The 23,042-nt window shown below is 36.6% G+C and overlaps 2 protein-coding genes across 11 annotated transcripts in view; both read left to right on the top strand.

Moving 5' to 3' along the window:
* hivep3a (HIVEP zinc finger 3a) overlaps positions 1 to 8,240 on the top strand; it is a 48,246-nt gene extending 40,006 nt beyond the window's left edge. For all 10 annotated transcript variants that reach the window (XM_067508604.1, XM_067508576.1, XM_067508629.1 and 7 more), the window contains 2 exons: positions 2,534 to 3,120; positions 6,158 to 8,240. In XM_067508604.1, coding sequence (XP_067364705.1) covers positions 2,534 to 3,120; positions 6,158 to 6,736 — 1,166 coding nt within the window. In that variant the 3' untranslated portion in view covers positions 6,737 to 8,240. The remainder of the gene's footprint in view (positions 1 to 2,533; positions 3,121 to 6,157) is intronic.
* Positions 8,241 to 18,784: 10,544 nt separating this feature from the next.
* On the top strand, positions 18,785 to 22,523 carry edn2 (endothelin 2). The gene is made up of 5 exons (XM_067508555.1): positions 18,785 to 18,962; positions 19,574 to 19,727; positions 19,899 to 20,012; positions 20,407 to 20,490; positions 20,611 to 22,523. Exons 1-5 carry the CDS (start codon positions 18,893 to 18,895, stop codon positions 20,669 to 20,671), a joined length of 483 nt encoding a protein of 160 aa, XP_067364656.1. The 5' UTR covers positions 18,785 to 18,892; the 3' UTR covers positions 20,672 to 22,523.
* Positions 22,524 to 23,042: the final 519 nt, after the last annotated feature.

Below are 23,042 nucleotides of genomic sequence, written 5' to 3'. Positions count from 1 at the left end.
TTATTTTGAAAGTGTGTTTCCTGTCTGTGAGGGTGTGTGTGTGTAGGGAAACTTCACCACAAAGTCATTTTAGCATTTAAATGCTAAAAAGTGGATAAAATATTATGAAAGGCTTTTATTTTGAAAGTGTGTTTCCTATCTGTGAGGGTGTGTGTGTAGGGAAACTTCACCACAAAGTCATTTTAGCATTTAAATGCTAAAAAGTGGATAAAGTATTATGGAAGGCTTTTATTTTGAAAGGGTATTTCCTGTCTGTGAGGGTGTGTGTCTGTGTGTGTCTCCACTGTGTCTGTTGAGGGAGAAAAACTCAGGTAAAGTGTGTGGACACAGCTCTGAGGCTGATTACATGACGTCATGCAGCTGTGTCCGTTACCATGACAATGACTGCTGCCTGCCTGCTGAGTCATGTGAGCCAAATGCAAAGGCAGGCTGGAAAAGTACTGAGACTATGCCTCGCAAAATGCTCAAAATATGAAAAAGTATTAGTCCTATCGAAACAATTCAAAAACTGTGAGTGACAAAAGGCTTCAATGAACACACTGATGTACTTTATTTGAAGATACTCCATAAAATGAAGGCGTGGTGGCGATTTTAAAACAGCCCCCCGTTTGTGATTTGATTAGAATTTAAGAACCTCTGTTATAATGGGCTCCAATGGGAGTTTTGACGGCACTCTCTCTGCTTCTGGACACTTGGAGAAAGAACCGTCAGTCCTGTCACTATGAGAGTTACATTTACTGAAAGAAGACAAAAATACCTACATTCTGATGTATAGTTTGTTTATGTAAGATTAAAGTTGACTGAAGGAAAGAAGGAAAAGAAGGAAAAAAGTTGCTAAAAGTGGAAGCTGAAAAGTTAGAGTGCGTGTGATGTCACCCACTCTAGCTGCTCCAACATTCCGCAATACACACTAATGGAAAAGTTGAAAAAGCTCCAAAAGTTGCCTAAAACTAAAACTGCGATTATTCAAAAAGTATAAAAGATAGAAAGAAGCTGATCCACCCAGAAAAAGTTGAAAGGGACTAGACCCGTATAAAGTTTAAATGAAGTTTCTACTCCAAAGTATGACGACACAAGAGGCAGATGAAAAGTGGCAAGTTGAAGGGAAATTTTAAGTGCCTTCCATTCATTTTCTATGGGAAAAAAAGTTCATAAAAAGTGAAATATAATAAAAAGTATAAAAGTTATTAATGAGAAAAGTAATAGCATAGATCTCCTAAAAGAGACCTACGTTTAGGAAGTGGAACGAAGTTTCTACGACAAACCGTCTAGGAGGAGATAGTGACCGAAAAACGGCGAAATAATAATAATAATAAAGAAAAGGATCTCATAAGTGTGAGAGCTGTGCTTACAGCTCTCACACTTATGAGAGCTGTGCTTACAGCTCTCCCACTAATAATTTCTATTTTAATTTATTGACCAGTTAGTGACAGGAGGCTAAGAGACAAAAGCAGAAATGAAACAAACATGAAACAAAGGGCAACAAGCAGGACGGTGGTACCTGGATTCCAGTTTTAAATACCCCTGTCACAGACTGTCTCAATAAAGTGGTCACCCACTTTAAAGGCTCCATTTGAAGACTGTGTCTCAGCAATGAAGAGTTTGCATTGCTCATTTTGAAGGCTTTTTCAAATATGGCAGATTTCACTGATTTCCTTCTTCATTTCACTGTACAAAGAATTCTCCAACAGAGCAATATGAGAACAATGTTGAAATAACTTACAGTAAGGGCATCAAAACCTCAAGTTTTCATGAAATATTTTAAGTTGTGTGGCATTAGTTATCGCCACCCACTAGGTTGGCTAGCCTATAGCGCAGCCATTCAGCTGCTTGCATCCAACTTGGAACAACTGGTGATGCAAATAGGGAATCCTCTGTAGATCAGTTCATCTGATTTCTGTTCAGCCTTTGCAGCCTATGAAGGTCTCAGCTTTTAAAGAATACATAGGTAGCCCCTGAATTGAGTCACAGCTATATCCTTACTATATAATGAGAAAATAAAACTCACTTTTCTAGGTGCTAAGAAGGTTTTAAAATGATAAACCCACCATGGATTAAAAATTCAAAGTAGAAAAATAATGTACATTATCAGAAGTGTGCTGTCAAGATTTTGTTTTGGAAGACTTTAAATTGATGAATGGTCAACTTGCATAATTTGTTTGTGCAGGTTTGATGGAACATACATGGGCGAGGGTTTGAGATAGAAAACAAGGGACTTTACACCTAGAAAAGAAATGTACTCTATTTGTGATGATTGACTAGAGAGCCTTTATTTGCTATACATTGACATTGTTGGAAACATTTCAAGTGTTTCTACCATAATTAAATGCTTCACATGGAATATAAAATTGGCCAGTTTAGGAAGGAATCAGTTGTACTATATGTGTTGCAGAAGACCGCTCATTTTTTTCCCAGTGCAATGGATATTTAACTGATTTAACTTGAAACTTGAGTTAATTAGTCGAGTAAAGGAACTGGAGAAAATAAAAAAAACAAGCAAAATGTCTTGAAACGTGTCTTTCTCCTATCCTAGAAGTGTGTAAAGATCCAGCTGTGCACCCAGTTAAAGATAAAGAACATCAGTACTCTGATCCAGGAAAAAGTGGAGATGATGCAGATATCAACACGAAGGATAAGGATAGTAGCTGTGATGAAAGCCACAGGTCCAAAGTGATTGAAAATCCTCATGCTACCTACTCTGACACTGAGAAACCCCAACCACGAGGTCATCTGATGAAGCCTGAATCCAGTCGATCCTTCCCACCGACTTGCAAGGATTCTAGCCAAAAGAGCTCGACCAGTGCTAAGAGTGCCTTGTTTAGCCGCAGGCACCTCAGTGCTTCATCAGTGTTTGCCAGAGACCATCATTCTCCTACTGCTCAGTCCCTTACTCCACAAAGGGAGCCATCTCCACCTCACAGCCTGTCGCTTAGGCCTCAACAGTCTCCAGGTCCCCCCTCCTCCCTCTCCCCTTCCAGTTGTCATGTCTCTGTGTCCCCACTGGGACCAGACTCCCCCATTAGAGGCCTTTCTTCTGGGCCTCCAGGCTCTTTGGCAGACACCTCTGATCAGTGCCAAAGCTGTCTTCACCCAAGGGTGCCACTGTCTACATCAAGACTGGTGAGTCACTTCAGGCTTTCCTTTTAACAAACAGGTTTACATAACATCTGTTTAGCATATTCATTTGTTTCCTCGTTCAGCATATTCATCGTTTTTTTTTTGCTTGTATCTCAGTCTGAGTTTTGCTGTTTTTGGTCATGCGTATAATTAACACTGGTCAGAACATGGCCTTTGTTCAAACCGCAGTCTTCACTCAACTGTGACTTAATCCATCTGTTAGTTTAGCTTACAGTTTTAAATAAATCAGCGTTTTGGCTTGCAAAGTACATTTTGTGTGGCTGGGTTAATCCCAGTAAGTCAACATCTAGAACAAATATAGATAGGCTTTTGCATATGAGGTTATTTTAAAGTCACACATTTATTGGAAAAGTAAGGAAAGGCAACTCTTGTTATATATCACTCAAACCAAACCTGCATCTCCCAACCTTAAAATAATGAAGGAGACTCCAAATAGGCACAACATGTTTTCTCTGGGCAGCCGCTGATAAAATGAGAAGCAGGCCGATCGTTAAATACCAGGGATTGGAACCACATGCCAACAACGAAAACAACGTAGATGAAGATCTCAGTTCACCCTAATTAAAGAAAAAAAAAGAAAAAAAAAAAAATATATATATATATATATATATATATATATATCTTCTCTAAACTTGTGGTTATCCTCTCCACGTTCTCAGGTGTTTTTCCTCATTTGTATTTTCTACAGGTTTTCTACTTTTGCACACATAGATATTTCTGTTCATATAGCTACATATGTAAACTGATGTATTTGGTAAAGGAAGTCATTTTTCTAGGCGTAAATATTTGATGCAAACAGTTTGACCTTATGTAAATACATTACTACTGCATTTAAACATTTTAGAAATACATTGTTTTAATTGACTTTCTTTATATATCCCTATATAAATTTTCTTACTGTACATTTTTAAAAAGCATTAGTTTATTATAATTCAGCATTACTTTGTACACTACTATTACATATTATAATGTAAACAAATTACTCAGGCAGACCAACAATGGTAATAACTTTATATACAATATGTACTCCAGGTATTGCACTACAGAAATAGCAAATAAATATGTATGAGTTATGAGGTATTCACTGGTACTTGAATGTTTGTAAACCCTTTACAGTTTTCTCTATTTCTGCCTAAGTACTGTATAACTTATAGATTGATGGATGAATGCATGGATACAGAATCCAATTAAACAAGACAAAGTGTTGTATTTACTAAGATAAAACCCTATAAATTGTCCAATCACAAATATTTTTGTGTGGCAAAAGTGTATGAACAATTAATTTCAAATGGAAATTAGTCACATATTCCCATTAATACATTGCAAATCAGGTGTGAGTACTGGAGGCCCTGCCTTATTTAAAGATAAAGCAATTGCCGTCTTTACTATCGGAGTCTGATAACGCAGGTTTGTAGAAGTTTGTCATGGCTCCAACAAAGGACATTACCGTGAAGAGTTGGTAATGCTAAACCATGCATGGTTAGGTTACAAAACAATTTCTCTGTCAGTCAATGGACGTCTCTCAGACAGCTCATGTACAAATGATGAATATTTACCAAATGGTGAACTGTTACCCTTCACGGGAGTGGTCGGCCAACAAAAATCACACCAAGGACAATGCATCTATTAGTCCAGAAGTCCACCATCAGGAGGGCATTGAACAAATGTGGTGAATGCCCATGTATCTTTCGCATAAGAACATCTGTGAAACCTGGTGGTTGATTTGGGCCTGCTTTGCTGTCTGTAGGCCAGGATTGTTTGCCGTCATTGATGGAGCTATAAATTCTGAGTTGTATAAGCAAATTTTACAGGAAACTGTCAAGGTAATCATCTGAGAACTGACGCTCAACAGAAAGTGGATCATGTAGCAAAACAATGACCCTAAAAGCACAAGTTACTCTACTAAAAAATGGTTGAAGCAGAAGTAAAAAGCAGAAAGAAAACTACACGTTGTCATTTTATAGCTGAGAACATGGCGCTGCTTTCCACAACATGGCAGACACAAATTACATAAAGTAGATAATATGTGAATATTACCATGCACAATAAAATGTCCCTTTTCATTATCTGAGTATGTGATTAATGCTTGACATTCAAATCTCAATGTATGCCTGCAACTCTTCAGATTTAAACCGTCAAATCCAAATGGTTTTATTGTTAATATAAAAGGTATTCAAAGTCAACTTTGGTACATTTAGTCTACAAGCTATGAATGCTATAAAGTTGGTAAACTTATTGAGTCCTCATATGGACTTAGATTTGGACAGTCCCTTGCATTTGCTGTCCCACAGGGAACTTCATTAATTTTGAATACACAGAATTCCAGGTATTTAGATTCAATTAAAGTACCTCACCAAGTGACATTTGTGTTTTCTTTGCCTGCTGTCCCATTCCACTCGCTTTCAGTCAAGTTATCCTATAATGAATAACATACCGTAACAGCAGGTTGAAACAGTGTTTCACTGCCTTGTCTGGTTGTTTCATCACTGACCATATCCAGTAGTGATGTAACAAGGTCCTTGTGTGCACATAGATAAGGCATTAAACCATTACGGCAAGAAAAACATGATTACCAAGTTGTTAAGATGCTCTTTAAAGTAACTGACTCAAGAGATTCACAACAAACTAAGGAATAGTCAATTTGTGAGCATCCTATAATTACCACATAATGGCCATAGACAATTTCTCACTTTATAAAGGAAAGAAGGTGAGTAAAAGCATAATACACTAGAAACTTGAACTAATGTTCAGTGTGTGGATATTTGCTGGGGAACATGGCCTTAGGACCGTAAGAGAAAGACATTTGCCATTGGTTTCTAACTCCTTTCAGAACTCTTTTTTGCATCATCAGGTTTGGTCATATTGTGCCAGCATGCTTTAAAATGTATTTCTTTTTTGTTCAATCTGCTTTGATGCCATTCTGTCTTTTCTATATTGTATTCTGTTATTGTTCAAGGTTTAGTGACCTAGTTTTACAAGCAGAACCTTTCAAGTTTCATCTTATCTTGTTTTATTGTAGTCTGTGAACGAGGTTGGTCTGACCCACATCCCTGCAAATCCCACACGGCCTCGGGGAGCCCACAACCTCCTGAGTCACCTCCCTTTGCACTCCCAGCAGCTAGGAAGGGCCCCGAGCCAACTGATTCCCATTGGAGGCATACACATGATTCAGCCAAGGTCCCCCCTCCCATTTTACAGCCTAGTAAGCAGTCCCACAGCAACCACAGCTAAGCCTGCAGGAGCAGGGGCATCCTGGAGACTAAGCGATCCTCTGAAGACAAGGTTTTCTCTGCTGCAGCGTCAAGATACTCACAAAGAGATGACAGCCAGCGGCCGAACTAGCCTGCCGGTCCCTGAGGCGTTAGGGGTTGGAAGCAACCAATCAGACACTCTGTTACACAAAAAGACTCAAGAATGTATCAACGTTCGACTACTGTCAAGTCCTGGGACAGAGACAAGGCTTCCGGAGGTGAGCACAGATGTTAGGGAGAGGTGTGTTTACTCTGAGTGCACCCAAGGCCAAAAAAGGCTCCTTCCTACCAGACACAATTCTGATAGGGGAGAGTCTGAAGGGACAGTGCAAACGACAAAAAACTAGAGTTTGTGGTTGAAAACACAACACTGGTTTGACTAAGGACAAAAGGCAAAAAGCACTTGAGCACCGCTTCTGAATGATGCTGTTATGTAATTATATGAATAAAATCTATATAGACACTATGTTAGATATGCAGTATGTTTTGTAAATCTTTTTTTACCCTCTTGTTTGATGTCATCGGTGTTTATTTATTTATGTGCTATTATGCAAATTCTGTACTATATGCAAAAGCAGCTGGAATGAAAATAGATAAAGTTTTAATCACTTTCACTATTAACCCTTTTGACAGCTCTCTCATATACTATTGCTATGTTAATGTACTGTATTACCAAAATGGATAGAGAAAGGTACTGCAAATATTTATTCGCCCTGATCAGTATTTGAAAGTGCAATTTTATGTCAAGATTGTGGTTTGAAATGTCATTCTTAAAGGCTGATTATTATTATGATTATGATTATTATGATTATTATTTGTCTGTTTTTGTTGTTGTTGTCTTGTTTGTGTTTTAAGAAGCAGGGTTATGATCACCTCCTTTTCTATGATCTTTAAGAAAAGCAGTTTCAGATCAAGACGTTTGGAGTGCACTGACAGCTGATTTGATATCCAGAGGAAACCTGCTGTCATGTACACGGTAGCAGCAGTTGTTTTCATAAACAGATACATGTATTTTGTGTTGTTGCTTTTCTAAATAATACAATCACTCGCCATTTTCATGTTTATCATTAAACTTCTCATTTTTACAGATTTATATTAAAACCGTGACGTGTGTGGTTTTTGAGTCAGGTAGAGTTACTGATCCATTTTTTAAAATGTTCGAAAAGTAGGAAAGCCTCTTCAAAACAAGGCAAGGAAATCTGGATCAAAGTGTATGACTTGTTAAAGGGTCAGGTCACCCAAATGGAAAAAAAAAATAAAACATAATTTCTGTTTCCAATGTTAGAGTATGCCAGATCTTTCTGCCCATACCCAAGTCTGACAGCTTTTTCATGTCTGTACCGAGCTGGCCACTGGTTAGTTTGTACAGTGTTATTCTAGTCTGGCTTATTCGTTCCATATGCTCAGAACTCTGATGAAGACTATTAAGCCAAAAGAAGCAGACATTTGAGTATTCTAGCTGTCTGTTTGTTTGTTGTAGTTGTATTTTGAACTGGCCAAACTGTCAAACGTAACAAAATGCCACCAGGCCAACCAGCTTGACCTGAACATAATTTGTAAATTTCTGTTTGAACCCGTGCCACAACATAGGTCCTGATAGGACCCATTGGGTTCATTGTTGGATATTTACCCTCTAACCCATATCCACTACACTGAACCTTTTTGGGTTTCGCACAAATATAGCTTAACATTATGCAGCACGAAATAGCACTGCAGGGAAAAGCTTCAGGTGAATTAGCTGAACAAACTGAACCATGCACTGAAGTGTTTCATAGGGAAAGAAACAAAGTTTAACATGCTGTTAAAACACAGTGCTGATACATGCTCACATACGCACTGTTGACGGTCACAGGGTAGCCTATATATATATATATATATATATATATATATATATATATATAGATATAGATATAGATATAGATATAGATATAGATATAGATATATAGATATAGATATATATATATATATAGATATATATATATATATATATATATATATATATATAGATATATATATATATATATATAGATATAGATATATAGATATAGATATAGATATATAGATATAGATATAGATATATAGATATATATATATAGATATATAGATATATATAGATATAGATATATAGATATATATAGATATATAGATATAGATATATATAGATATATAGATATATATAGATAACAAAGCAGAAGTTTATCATCTAGATTGTGACATAACAGTCTCCATATGGTGACAGCACTGTTTTTATTTAACAGATTTGAGGTTGTTGTCTAATTTAATTTTAATTAAGTGACATTTAAAGAGAGAACAGTTGGTGGAAATGTTCCTCATTGTGGCTTAAAACCACGCACTGGAATAAATTAGTGCTGATAAGACTCTAAAGGATGTGACCTCAGGTTTTATTTACCCATTAAGTGCAACTCATGTCACAATGTGATACATTTGTAATAAAGTGATGATATAACTCTGCTTTTAACGTTATCTAATATTTTCAACTATTTCTATTGCTGTTCTTCATACTGTTTTTTAGTTGCCTACGGTGTTTGTACAAGTAGGTTACTTTGTCTCAACAGAAGTGAAGCTACGTTGATTAAGAAATCCTCTTAGTATATTAAGTTTTTTAGGACATTTTTATGCCACTCAAAAATAAGTCAGAGAGACAGATTTCTTAAAACATGCACACTGCTCTTTATTATTATTATTTACATTATTACACCTGTCTGGTCATTTAAACGGTTTCAACAAAATGTTATGTAATTGTCAATGCAATTTCAAACAAGTTTCCAGTATTAACAGTATTACTTGGATATGTGTTATATATGCTGTTCTTTGTTTATATAACAGACTTTTTTCCATGTCTTTTTCCTCATGGTACACTGTGTTCTTTCATAATGCACGAGAGAGGCCAGTTTTTTTCTTTCTACTGAATCCTGCTGTTACTGGGGAATGTGGCACCACCCTGTGGCCTTGGTAATGTCGTGCTGAATATTGAATTATTGTTAAACTGCAATTCTGGAAACAGTATTATTTACATAAAACCTATCGTATACACAGTTATTATTTGGTTACATTCCATATATTCCATATTTTTTAAAATGTGTTTGTGTTCTCCTGTCTGGCAAAACAGCAGATGTTCTTTAGTCCTGAGCACTGAAGATGTGATGTCTAATCACTGGGTGGCAGTAGAGACCAAATTTCCGTCCATGATGGATCATGCAGCCGGTGTGGTTACAAGTATGACATCAGTGAAGGTATTGGACATTAAACTGAAACTTCTTTTTTTCCGACTAACTTTAGATCCCCTTAACCATGCACTATTCTTCCTGGCTTCCACCACATTTCTGGTCATACATGCTCAGTAGTGCACATGCACATTATTTATATACATGTTTGACTTAAGCATACAAGCATATATATATAGATGTTTATTAAAATCTATAGACATCAACAATACATTTAATAAACATCACAATTACAATTTCATTTTTATTGCATTCACAAATTGTCACCAGTTTTGTCTTTGCTGTATTTGATAGTATTGTGTTAACAATTTAAACCCATCTTGACTAAATCAAAATTCATTGGTAATAAGTTCCACCTGTCACCCTACTCATTTGAATTTTCTTCTTTGTTGCACACGTTTTTTTACAACACTGAGAATATTCTTTCACGTAGTATGATTTGTTGTATTGGCCTTTTTAAACTCTTTCAGGACTGACAGACCCCTCTTTAATGTAATCATTAAACTCTCAATGTCTTTAGACCATTATAATGTGCAATCTGAGGTTATACCAAGATCTTTTGTCCCTTGTACCTGCTCAGTAGGGGCATCAATCAGAGTTAGTGTCAGTTTAGCTTTTATCTGATACCTTGATCCTGTTATCATACTGTTTATACTGAGCTCCAAATTGTTGTTTTCTACCCAGTGATCTAACTTTTATGTATTCAGTGTATCCTAAGGCTACTGGCACCAATTCAGCCACATTTGAAAGTATTGGTATCAGCTCAAACAAAGCTGATCCAAATGCCCTCCTTTCTTTACTAATCTCCGATCTGTGTGTTTTTTCATTTCAACCTGTTGGTGATGCACTGCTGCTCCCTTTCCCAGTGGAGCATTCTGCCAGCTAGTAAATTGTTAAATCATTTGTGCACAACAGTAGGGTTGACTAAGGTTAGCAAAATGCATGGATTAGCTGTTTTCCCCGTTTTTTTACGCAGTGCTGATGCTGCATTTACTAGTTATGAGTTAAAGTTCTTTTCTTTATAGTCAAAGATTGTTTGTGAGAGAAGATAAAAAAAAAAAGAAGAAAACACTGCACAACTTAACGAAGTTATACGGTATTGTTAGATGTGTTAAATGACATCACTCTACAGGATCCTTTCTTGTCAATTTCAGATGTTGAATTCTCCCAGTTATTAATTCACATCATATCAATACTTATAATCTTAATATTTTTGAACTAGTATCAAGTAGTTTCTGAAAAAAAGTGTGACAGGTTAACTATAAAAAACGCTTTTGTTTCACTATGTTAGATGCATTAGTGACCAATAAGGACTGGATTGTTAGTATTAACAGACACCAAATACTCTGATCAGGGTCAGTTAGGTAAACTTGATCAGAACACACATAGTGTATAACATTTCTTGTAGCTTAATTTGTTAATGGCACAGTGACCTACTGTATGTAGTTCATTTATAGCTGTGTGAGCTCCTAGTGGTGGACCATTAATTAAGACACAAAAACAAAATGAACAGCCAAACATCTGCCTCGAGGTACTTCACAAGTAACTGTTTGACCTTTGATAAACTGGTATTACGTAAACTCCTGGCCTATTATTCATTGTTTATTAGTCAGCTCTCCCTCCACACTGTATCACAGTTTTTCTATATATTTTCTATATTTTGTTTTGAAAACCCCAAACAATAAGAAACTAAAACAGAAATGTGGGGAAAAAAGAGACAGTTTTTCAACTCGCAAGATATTGTTCTTTAGTTGCTATTATTCCTCCTTTTATCAGCACCATGCAGCTTTGCAACTTTCCCTCTAATACTTGAGGAAGTGGAATGTTTTGGATGCCAGGGTATTTTCCTTCAAAGTTGTTGTGTAATTTACACAATGATGATGTGAAGAAAAGAATAAAAGAAAATATAAACCAGTTGTAACTGATAAAATTCCAAGGTACTGTAGGAGATTTGTGTTGGAAGTTCACTAGAAGAGGAGATAGAAAAGAGGGGACATGATGGGAAAGACCCGCAAATTACAGAATTACAATGGGATGGCAAATAAACTGTTACAGTATCATTTATCTCTGCTTTATATCAACAAAACTTGGCCTTAAGTCAAAGTAAGTAGGCAGAAAGATCATGGAAAAACAGGTCAAACATGAAAGACTCTTTTAATCATTAAAATTCAAATGCTCTCATTTGAAACTGAGGTTCTGTCCATAGTTTACAGTTTAATAATTTCTACGTTGTACAAAAGGGTCATTAATATTTCTAATTTCTTTACCATGAAACAAAACAAAACACACATACACTGGTAAGATTAGTACCACCTGGTGTTTTTTTTTAAATATTCATATAATATGAATGAATAAATGCTTATGTATTATCATGGGTTAACCACCTGTTAGAATCAGCTCCACCTTCACATGCCTCCGCACAACCTGGAAGCTTCTGTCAGGCATCATAGGCTGGGGTCTACCAGGTGAAGCCTGTGCAACGATGATCCTGAGACAATCCAGCATATAACACATATAAATGCTATCAAGCAGGGTAAACATGAAACACCTTAACCAAACGGTTAGCATAGTGTACAGAAACATCTGTGCCAAGCTGGAAGTCTCAAAGTCGAAATGGGAAACATGTCCAAGGGTGAACAACGAAGCTAAAACTTTACACAATAAGTCAAGACTATACGGAGTTATAGACAAAATCAAACAGTTCCCCTATAAGCAAGCAACTAGGTGACTCTTTTTAAGGTATAAAACCTCAGACAGAACCAGGCTGTTCTGTTACATTTTACGTTTCATCAAATTTTATTTGTTAGTATATTATAGACGACCATTTTCTTTTATTTGTAATGTTAGTCAGAACAGAGTGCTCCTGTATTTCCTGGTATGAAAAAAATAATAAAAAATAAAAAATGTAGTTCTAAAAACAAACAAACAAATAAAATACTGGTATTATAATACATCTCAAAGAAAGACAAGATAACAGGGACATGTCCCCAGCACTGAAACACCCACACACACTCATGTTGTAACATCATATTGCTAAATGTCCTCTAAAGCTTTTACAGAATGAAACATAAACTGCTGAAAAAAGAAAAGAAGATGATAAGTGGTCTGCACTTATATAACACTTTTCTACCTATTGGCACTCAAAGCACTTTACACTGCTTCTCATTCACTCATTTACACTCCCACCAATTGGTGAGCTTCTGTGCAGCTGGCCAACACTCACCAGGAGCAACTAAATTGGGGTTCAGTGTCTTGCTCAATGGCACTTTGATATGTGACCGGAGGAGCCCGGGATCAAACCAACAACTGCGGGATTGGTGGATGACTGCTCTACTTTCCTGTGCAATAGTCACCCCAGAAGAGAAAAGAGAAAGAACAGCCTGAGGGCATGGAAATAATGAGTCCCGGTAATCATTTAGCAGGCATCATACCAAGGTGTGTGTGTGTGTGTGTGTGTGTGTTTGTGTGTGTGTGTGTGTGTGTGTGTGTGTGTGTGGTTTATAATTTTCACCTAATTTATTCAAGGTACATGGCTGATGGTGGGACTTAAACGACGCAATGCTATCTGTGTGCAATTCATCATGTGACACTGCTGCTGGCCACAGAATGAGTTATGGGCACCGCAGCTATTGTGGGTGAGAAAGAGAGAGACCAGGACAGCACTGTTTATCTTAGGACTTTAATAAATTAAACACATTAATAAAGTATTAACACAATCATTGGTAAACTAAATATGTTTTTTTTTAATAATAGTAAATCACATTTTTAGCTTTTAACTGCTGCATAAAACATCAGGTGAGATATACTTGAACCGCGACTTCACCAATTTTCAACTTGCTTTCTATTGCTTTAGTTTAATTAATGCTTTTAAACTTCCTTCTGAATTCCTTATATTAAAATATTTCTCTGCTTCTAGCTAAAAGACTCCTCCAGATGACATCACCCAGAGGAGTTTTTCATTATTAGAAGTTCCGATTATGTCATCAGGGGCATGTGATCATGGAGTTCCTGTAAGAGACTGGTGGCCTTATCAGTTAGGGTACGAAGAAAAATCTTATTTTCTTCAAAGGTTTTTGTTCCCAAAGATCAGAATAAACCTCAGTAGTATATTTAATCTGAATTCAATATAACATAATAATTTTAGTTTATTGGAGTGCTGCAAGATTAAATATTTATTTTTCATCTAGAAAGAATGAAGAAACACATCAAATGACTCAGAGCTTCTGTTTTTTGTTTTAATTGCTCTGAATGGAATGTATCAGCTCTTTCATGTGACTTGCAGACAGGTAACAGACACCCTCAGACAGAAACTGTCTGTGTAGTTTTATAGTTTTGGTCTGTATGACATGCTGATGCTGCTATCAAACTAGCCATCTACTCATAGTGAGGTTTGGCCCACATTCCTCACCTGATTCAACATCAGGGTGGTGTGTTTGTGTGTGTGTGTGTGTGTGTGTGTGTGTGTGTCATTGTTCAGTGCATTTACCTTAAACTCTAACAATAGGTAAATTTGCTTATTTTTTTTGTCCCCTGTAATTAAAAAACAAACAGTAACGTGTTTTTTGCTATTTGTCACGTGTTTTCTATATGCTTCATTCGCACAAGCAAGACAGAGTGGGAAGAACTAGAAAACCAGCTAGCTTTCTAGACACATTTAAAGCCTAAATTAGCTACCTTAGTGGAATTGTGTATTTAAAACCAACTACAAATTTAAAAAGTGAAAGCAGATACAGACATACTATGTATTGATACTTTATTTTAACCTCTGTGAGCGAAATCGTTGCGTTGAGGAATCCCACCTATGCCTGTCTTATAAACAACTCAGTGGTTGATGCAAATGTTTCCATTCAGCTTAAACCAATTCAGGCCTATAACTATAAACCATATGAACACACTGTTGCTGCACATGTTTTTGTTCCCTTTTGGCAGATGTGCTTGTGAGAACAGTGACACACAGGCCTCTTAAACCTCTTAATAACTTATGAAACATTAAGGTGTTTCTTATATCAGGTCTGTGACAGCTAGAGAGTGATTAAGTGAATTTGATCAAGTATTGGTTCAAAACGATGTTTTTGTCCTGTTCGGCTAATAATGTTTAACAAAATCATAAAGTGACTGTTTTTTTGCGGATGGAGCTTTCTATGAAGTTAACACAAAATTCAAATTTACATTAAATGTCAATGTAGAAAAAATGGAAAGAAATGATCAGCGCTGTTTTTTTTTCCACAGCAAGTTAGTAACATAATTATATATGTAGTCAGGGGTTTTATTTTCATGTAAACTTCAAAATATAGTTAGCTAATACTTAGCTTAGTGTTAGCTGCTGCGATTGATTGCTACTTAAGGTGTTAAACTAGTTATCTAGACATTACAGATGTACTGTATATGGACACACTATACAGCTACGGAGCATATGTGCTAGTCATATCAAGGATTAGGCTGTTGGAACATATACACTTCTATAAACTTGGCTGTAAATATTACACATAGTCAAAAGCCCAAAGCTTGAAGTGAATGTGTCTAATGTGTGTCAACATGCTCGCTGTAAGTGAAAAGCCCAGCTTTCGGTCGGTGGCATCAGTTTTTTCTACATGCCTAGCAGAATGGCAATCCTGGAAGTCTACAACTGGACCAGCATTTTAGATTCTTATACCTGCTAACTACAATAACAGAAAGTGTGGCCTGAAACAAACCATTTCCCTCACCTGACCAGGTGAGCTGTCGCGAAAAGAGCCATTATAAAATAAACAGGAACTTTTTTAAACTTGAAAATCAAACAAGCATATTCCTATGAAGCCCCTGAAAAAAATTCTAATCTTTTTTGTTTATTAGCTTATAAATTTGCTATGTTAAGCACTGAATGACACAGACTACTGCTGTCTCACATCATGATTCCTGAATTTGCATAAATTGCCGTGTTGGACTTTTACACTCCGTCCTAAATGTGGAGACTTGTTTGTGTGTTATTGTGTCAAGGACCATATGTTCAACCTCATCTTAGAGGAATTTCAAAGGATTCTGCAGTCATGTCTCCACTATTTGTTTGTCATTGCACTGCCTCACATTCCTCTGTCGCCCTTAGCAGCAGCCGGAAGTGGGAGACAGATAAGGGCACATTTTTTACACTGCCACTGCCTTGTCTGGATAAAACAACAGGGGAAAGGGACATGGGGAAGGGGAAATGAGGAGGAGGGGGGATTCTTTTAGATTGAGCCCGTTCCTGCACACTGCACAATTGGACAAATATTTGCTTTAGATGAGCAGTTTTTTTTCTTCACTGTAACAAATAGTTGGTGAAATGCCAATCTTTCTGCATTGTGACATCGTTTTGGCATTTCCTTTACACATTGACTGCTATAAACTATTACCACACACTAATATGAGTTTTTCAGCACTGTTTTTTCCTGCTTCTGTAGGTGTCTGCTTCTGTCTTCTGGGGTTTCACTGGAGCTCTGATGTAAAATTCCTCCACATTCGCTAGATTTTCCATGCTTCAGTTAAAGCCTTTCATTGACCTAAGCAATTGCACTCCTTCCTGTTTTCAACTGTGGCATACTGGTCTTCATATATGTCATTGAACTGTCACTAAAAATTGACAATGTATGAAGTTTGGAATGCATTGCTCTTTACTACATTGTTCTATTTTTTTTAGTACTTCTTATGTACGGTACTAGTAAACATGTTAACATGTTGCACAATCTTAAAATATTTAAATTCTTCTAATGCTTAATAATATAGATAAAAGAAATGATTATTTTCTGGAACACAAAACATGCAAAAGTGGCAAAATTTATGAAATAGAAGTTTATATTGGTCCTATATGGACAACTAGGAATCACTTTGCTAAAGTAAACTTTATTACATTATGAAACATTTTATGAGACTGATGAGATGAGATGGACATGAAAGGTTTTTTATCTTTAATACCACAGAAACAGCATTTAAATAAATGTAACAAAAAACAATGACATCAGATTTAAGTTACAACGTTTAAAAAACAGGAAAAACAGATAATTTTCAATTCCATAAAAAAATACTTTATAAACAATTTATATACAAGAAATAGACATTTTTTTAAACAGGTCTCTATTCTATACTACATTTCTCCTAATATATGACAAATGTGTTGTGTCTGTAGACTTGCACTAAGTTCACAGTGGCGTGTGTGTGGGTAGCAGAAAGCTGATGCGGCAGGCGACTGGTTATCTTTTTTACGAAGGTCAAAGCGTGTTACATGCTGAGATACAGTCTGAGTGACATAGAGACATGTGGGACGATCTTGCCATGACCTCAACTTCCTATGGGGGGTGCTGCTGACAGCGCTCCTTGACTTCATCACCAGATATCAGCTGTGTGGCACAGGCAGAACCCTCTGTCTATTTCTACTGTCGCTGCTCAGCTCTTCCAATGCCGCCTCCCTCCTCTTGTCCCAAAAACAGACAAATAAAGCAGCTTCATTCCGTGTCACCAGCTACAGTTGCTGCTTTAACTCAGTTTCCATGTAGTGTATATCAAAATTCAATAAATACCTAATTAGATAAACATATTATAACGTAGCTGTAAACATATCTAAGTAAGTAAGGATAATTTATTATTATACTTATCAACTGTCCCACCACATATAAACAAATAATTAATGAGTACTGACTTTGTGATCACATGACATTTCACATTTTCTATTAATATTAATTTTTACTTGTTTGTTACATATATTTATGTACAGATAATATCATGAGTGGACCTTAAGAGGTTTTTTTGTCAAAAAAGTATGAAATGATTTTAAGCTCACGAGGAGTACGAGGAAACAAAATAACAAAAACTCCCTGTCTATCAAGAGTCCCAATAAAACATTCACAATGAGTAAGTCTGCACAATACCACATCACTAATTCATCTGAATGGAATGCAGTTGTTTTTAAAGCTTCATTGCCATTACACCTCTGCTTTTTCCTGCTATGACAATGTCTGTTGTGTATAAACTGATTCATTCTTTCCTTGAAACTGTAAGGCTTTGTTCATAACTTGTTATATATTATTACAGCTCTATTATAATTAATAGAGCTGTCATTCTTCAGATTGGGACTGCTTGTAACCACATTGCAACTCTGTAATGTTTCGATATTGCTAATAAATGTTAAATACATTTTATTACTATTTAGAGCGAGATTAAGAGAATTGGGAATATTATAATTAGTTTTTAAAGCAATGCAACTTACTGTCAAGCAGTTGCTCGATTGGTAGAGCTGGTACCGGTCGACTACAAGGTCAACGGTTCATGGCCCGACTCCACTTGGATATATATTCAAGTGTCCCTGTGCAAGACTCTGAATCCCCCAAGGCTGCCTGACCCCAACTGCTAAGTTCACATCCCAAAGGTTGTATCAGGAAGGATGTCTGGTGTAAAAACAAATGCGCACGAATTGCTGTGTCAACCCTGAGTGGATAGGCTAGGACTATATTACATGGACTATATTAAATCTAGGCTTTTTTTTCTATTATGTAATTTTGCTTTTTTTTTTTTTTTTTACCTTACCACATTACATTATGTTTGCTTTGCTTTTCTCTCTCCCTTAGACATGTCCAAACACTGGCAGATAACACACATACACACATGCAATTTGATACACAGAACTGAACAAACTAACTGAATTTCACTTTTTTTCCTTTCACATACCTGTTACATAACTGTTCTTATACAGTATCTGACTGTCCAGGATCTTTATTAGTTTTTTCAAACTTCAGTTCACACAACCAAGAATATAAACTACATCCTACCTCAGGTAGTGCTTTTCTGAGTGTTATCTGTGTATTTGTTTTTAGGTTTATTTACTAAAGTTTATCTTTAATATCCAGCTTTTGCATTCTGATAAGAAAAGAATGTTGTGCACAATCCACTTCAATAAAAAATCAATGATCTTCATTTGTTTGTCAAACCCTGCTTTCATGTCCTTACTTCTTTTCTTGCTGGCCGACTGGGGGCGCTAACAGTGCTGCACGTAAGATCCTCTCTGGAATGTAAGGAGGGCAGGTGGAGTGTGTGTGTTTTGAGTAACTGTACTGTTCTGCATAGCCAGACAAGTAAACAGAGGAGGGAGGGGCCTTCATGGTATCACCCACTGGGGGGTATAAGTAGACGTCCTGCCAGAAACTTGAACACAAAGCACCTGTTGCTGCTCTCCAGCATCAACTCACACTACCACTACTGCTGCTGCTGCTGCTGCTGCTGTTACACACCAGGTCTTCAGACACACACAGACAGATGATGATCATGGATTCTTTCATGTGCAAGACCTTGACTTTTTTCATCATGTGCATGGCTCTGCAGGATGGTAGGTAACTTTTTTCTTGTTGTTTGTTAGGATTTTATAGTCTGAAAGCAGCTGTAACTATGTTTGTGGTGTTTACAAAATTAGTTACAAAGTAAAATCCAATTAAAATGTATAATAGAAAATATTTTTTTTAGCTGTACATGCAGTAAATGACCAGTTCTTCCTTGATTTTGATTTGTTTAAAAGAAGATTGTAGGTGTACAGTCAGGCTGTGTGGTTTAAACTCAAAACTGTCAAAATACTGCAAATTAGTATTGCAGGCTTTGAACAATGTACTACATAACTTATACTACATGTCTTGTTCTTGTCAACAACCCAATAGCCAGGTTCAACTTTCCAGATAATATTTTCATTTGATAAGTAAGCCTTGTGGTTGTAAAGACATTATTACCACTGCATTATTGATACAATCAATTGTAGCAAACCTGAGGAAATGTTTGACTTGGATCAGCTCCCTGATCTTTTACATGATAAATAGGTTCAACAGAACAAAACCAGGGATGGGTGGATTTATTTGTATTTGCATGTGATAATCCCTAACTGCACAGTCACACTCCAAAGGATTAGTTGGTTCTTTTTTAAATTTTGGAATTCATTTTTTTGTGCTATAGGTTTTGGGCTCCCTTTATCCGAGCGGGCAGAGCTGCCAGCTCAGGCTCCACATCCACTCCATGTTAGGACCAAACGCTGCTCCTGTAACAGCTGGGATGATAAAGAATGCATCTACTTCTGTCATCTAGATATTATATGGGTCAACACACCGAGGTAAGGTTTCAGAGTTTTGTACATTTAAGTTCAGGGTCTAGAGTGGGAGATCTAAATTACATAAATCCTCCGGTCCCACCTTTATTCCCAAGAGTAAAAAGGGACTATTTCTAAATTAATCACACTTGTCTTTACCATCAGTGTCTTAAAAAGTTTCATTTTCTTTTGCAGTAAACTTCTTCCATATGGTCTTGGTAACCCCTCGTCTCGTCGCCGTCGTTCAGCAGGCCGTTGCGAATGCCTCAACCCAGCCGATAAAACCTGCTCCACTTTCTGCCATAAAAGGTAAATGCTCTTCCCTTACAGCATTTTCTTTTTATACCTAGACCTACAGCCAAGCAAATTCTTCACATCATGTGCCATCCTTTAGATAGTATGCTAGATAGTATTAAAGTAGCTTCTTTGTCTCGATCCAGAAAAGCATGTTGATGTAGAGGATGAGTCAGCAGGGAGGCAAAATGATTCAGTCAGTGATAATGATAAATGTATGAGGGTAGTCATACTGAGAATACAGAGTACCAGCATTTCCTTGGAGACCTTGAAAGAATTCGCTAATGCTTGTTAGCAGGGGTGTTATTTTTGGAAGGTTTACACATCATTTGTTTGTAGGGGTTTAACTCCCTTAAGCACATTGAGCGTAATGTCCTTGTTTTAATAATATTTTTCTGTATGTCCACAGCTCAGAGAATCCAGAGATTGATGTTGTGGGCACGTTGGGAAAATCTGAAAACATGAACAGAAGCAAATTGCTTTCATCTTTAAGGTAAATGAAGAAGAACTTAAGAATTAGTGTTTAAGTCCCTGTTGTGCTGTGATGATGTTGATGGCTATTTTTAAGATGAGAAAGCACCTGTAACTATTTTTGTTTCCTCTAATTGTATAGATCCATGTTCAAGTCCAACATGGCCATTCTGTCATCCAAAGACTGGAGTCAACAGACGTAAAAGCTGAACAAGGAGGTAGAGGACCAGGTGAAAATGAGAGGCGGTTCAGTCACTATGGATTCAACCTCATGGACTGGAGAGTCCTCAAGCAGGCTTCAATGCCAGCACAAGGGTTTAGAATAAAGCCATAAGTTTGGGGATGCAGAGGTCTACAGATGGAAGAAGGAGGAGGACTGGTTCATGCATTTCATCCACTAAACCTCACTTTGAAACACCGGCAGTTACCCCATGGCAGAAACTTTACAGCAGGAGCAATGTTGGCTGGAAACTCTCCATGAACCTAACTGAACTTAACAAGATCCTACAACCCAAGTAGGGATTGTTCAAAGCCAAGCACATGGGAACTGACTTCAGGACTAGTGTGAACTTCATCATGAAACCTTTCAACGAGCAATCTGTTACCAGATTGTGACCAGGTCCTTAGGCGTAAAGCACGAGTTTGACTCATCCACACGGACAATTTTAGATCCCCAACTCACCTACATTGAGGATTATAAGATCATTACACATTTTGGAGTCAAACAATGTCTGTAATAATCCTCTGTATCAGAGGGCAAATTAGGAAATTGTTTTTTTTAATTTACAGTCTTATTTGAAAATGGCAGCTTGTTCACTCTTGGCACAAAGTGAAATGAAGGTCACCTTTTTGGGATTTATTTGACAAATAATTGTCAACTCCTCTACACTCACATATGCAGTATACTTTTTACTTTCTCCGGACACAATGACTACAGTAGGACTATTTTTTTGGCTGGACTGTTTTTAGCACAGCTTCTGTTTCATGTTTTAATTGAAGATAAGCCAGAAGATTTCAATGAAGTGCAGCTTGCCAAAAAAAATGCAACAGTTGTTTTTCTCGTCCACTTCATTTCTCTGTAATTAGCCGTCGGGAAGTGATGAGTCTTGTATTATGCACTTCAAAAGCTATTTAACTAGCTTGCACATTGTCTGTGCCATGGATCCATTCGGTCTATCTGTGTTATTTCACTGCAGTCACCAGGAAGTGGTGAAAAGGGAAATATCATTGGAACAAAAAAAATATTCGTATCTTACTGCTGTATATGCCAGATTGTTTACCAGTTTAGAGGTTTACTGTTAATGCCAAATGATATCAGTTATTGTACATAGTATACTGTACAAGCCTTTATTTATTCCTAACTTATTAAGAGATGTATTTATATTTGTATGAATGATGCATTGATTTAAGTATGACACAATAAACATGCAAGAAAGTGTACTTTTCAGAATTTCTTTAATGAACAAATATAGTATTTAGCTCCTCTATTTATTGCTCTGTGACTCATTGGATCTTCTATTACAAACTGCATGTTTCACTGAGTTATTTGAACTATTATTTGAACACTGATTAGACAGTTTGCGCTACAATAAACAAAGCTACTTTGATGACAGTATATCTAAAAGGTTCACCATATGTTCATGATACCTTCTCCGTTCGATTGTCTCTATCCTCAGAACTAATGGCAGAAAGCCAAACCATCTTTACCAGGTTAATTCACAGTAAAAATGTATTGAACGAAGGTATCATGTTATTATCCTCCCATTATTTGTCACAGCTTATCCTACTGGGTTCTCATGTTATTAATATAATTATCTTACAGCATTATTTTTATTTCCTATTTTTAAGTTATTAATTTCATTTCACCAGCTACAGTAGCAGGCAGAGGGAATCTGTCTGCAGCAAAGCCAGAGTTTCACTTAACAAACCAGTAGGCAACAAGAAGAACATAAAAAATATAGGTGACTTGACTTATATGAGATGGCCAAGTGAAAACATCAAGAAGGATTTCTACTAAGATCGGCCCTCACAAACAACTTCTAATGATTCCACAACACTAAATGCTGCCATAATTTATTTCTATTTCTTCTTGTTTTGCTGTGAACTTTACATTTTTTAATAAAAAATCTTTGTGGACAGTCCATCAAGTAGTTATATTCTCAATAATTAGAAAATACCAAAATAAGACACAGTTTTAGATTGTTCTTGTAGCAGAGGTCCTGTTGGTGCCAATTTCAAAGCTGAACGCTGCGATATAAATAGAGATACTTCCTGAAGGTTTTTGCATTTGACGTCTTTTGAAATGAAGCTGCATGGAAAACCAAAATAATGGTTTGAAGGAATAACACTATACATTAAAATGTTTTTAAGATTTAATGGCCACATTAACCTCCTGCAAGACATTTAAGGCTTTATTACAACCATGTGCATACAAAATAAAAAACAGTATGTGTATCTTCTTTAAGGTTTTAAACATTTAACTACTGCTCAGCAGGCACATAGTGAACCTGCAGAGGAGTGGTGACAGGACCATAAGAACAAGTATGTGGTAACAACCCATAGGGTTTCTCTGTC

The sequence above is a fragment of the Channa argus genome, chromosome 1 (assembly GCF_033026475.1).
Source record: "Channa argus isolate prfri chromosome 1, Channa argus male v1.0, whole genome shotgun sequence".
Classification (NCBI taxonomy): Eukaryota; Metazoa; Chordata; class Actinopteri; order Anabantiformes; family Channidae; genus Channa; species Channa argus.
This window is presented reverse-complemented; position numbering and strand designations above follow the sequence as displayed.

Bases quoted from the DNA above. Each gene is read 5' to 3' on its own strand.
- edn2 (XM_067508555.1), top strand. From the start codon at position 18,893: ATGATGATCATGGATTCTTTCATGTGCAAGACCTTGACTTTTTTCATC. The intron at 18,963-19,573 runs GTAGGTAACTTT...TTTGTGCTATAG, and splicing joins GTGCATGGCTCTGCAGGATG to GTTTTGGGCTCCCTTTATCC. The intron at 20,013-20,406 runs GTAAATGCTCTT...GTATGTCCACAG, and splicing joins TCCACTTTCTGCCATAAAAG to CTCAGAGAATCCAGAGATTG.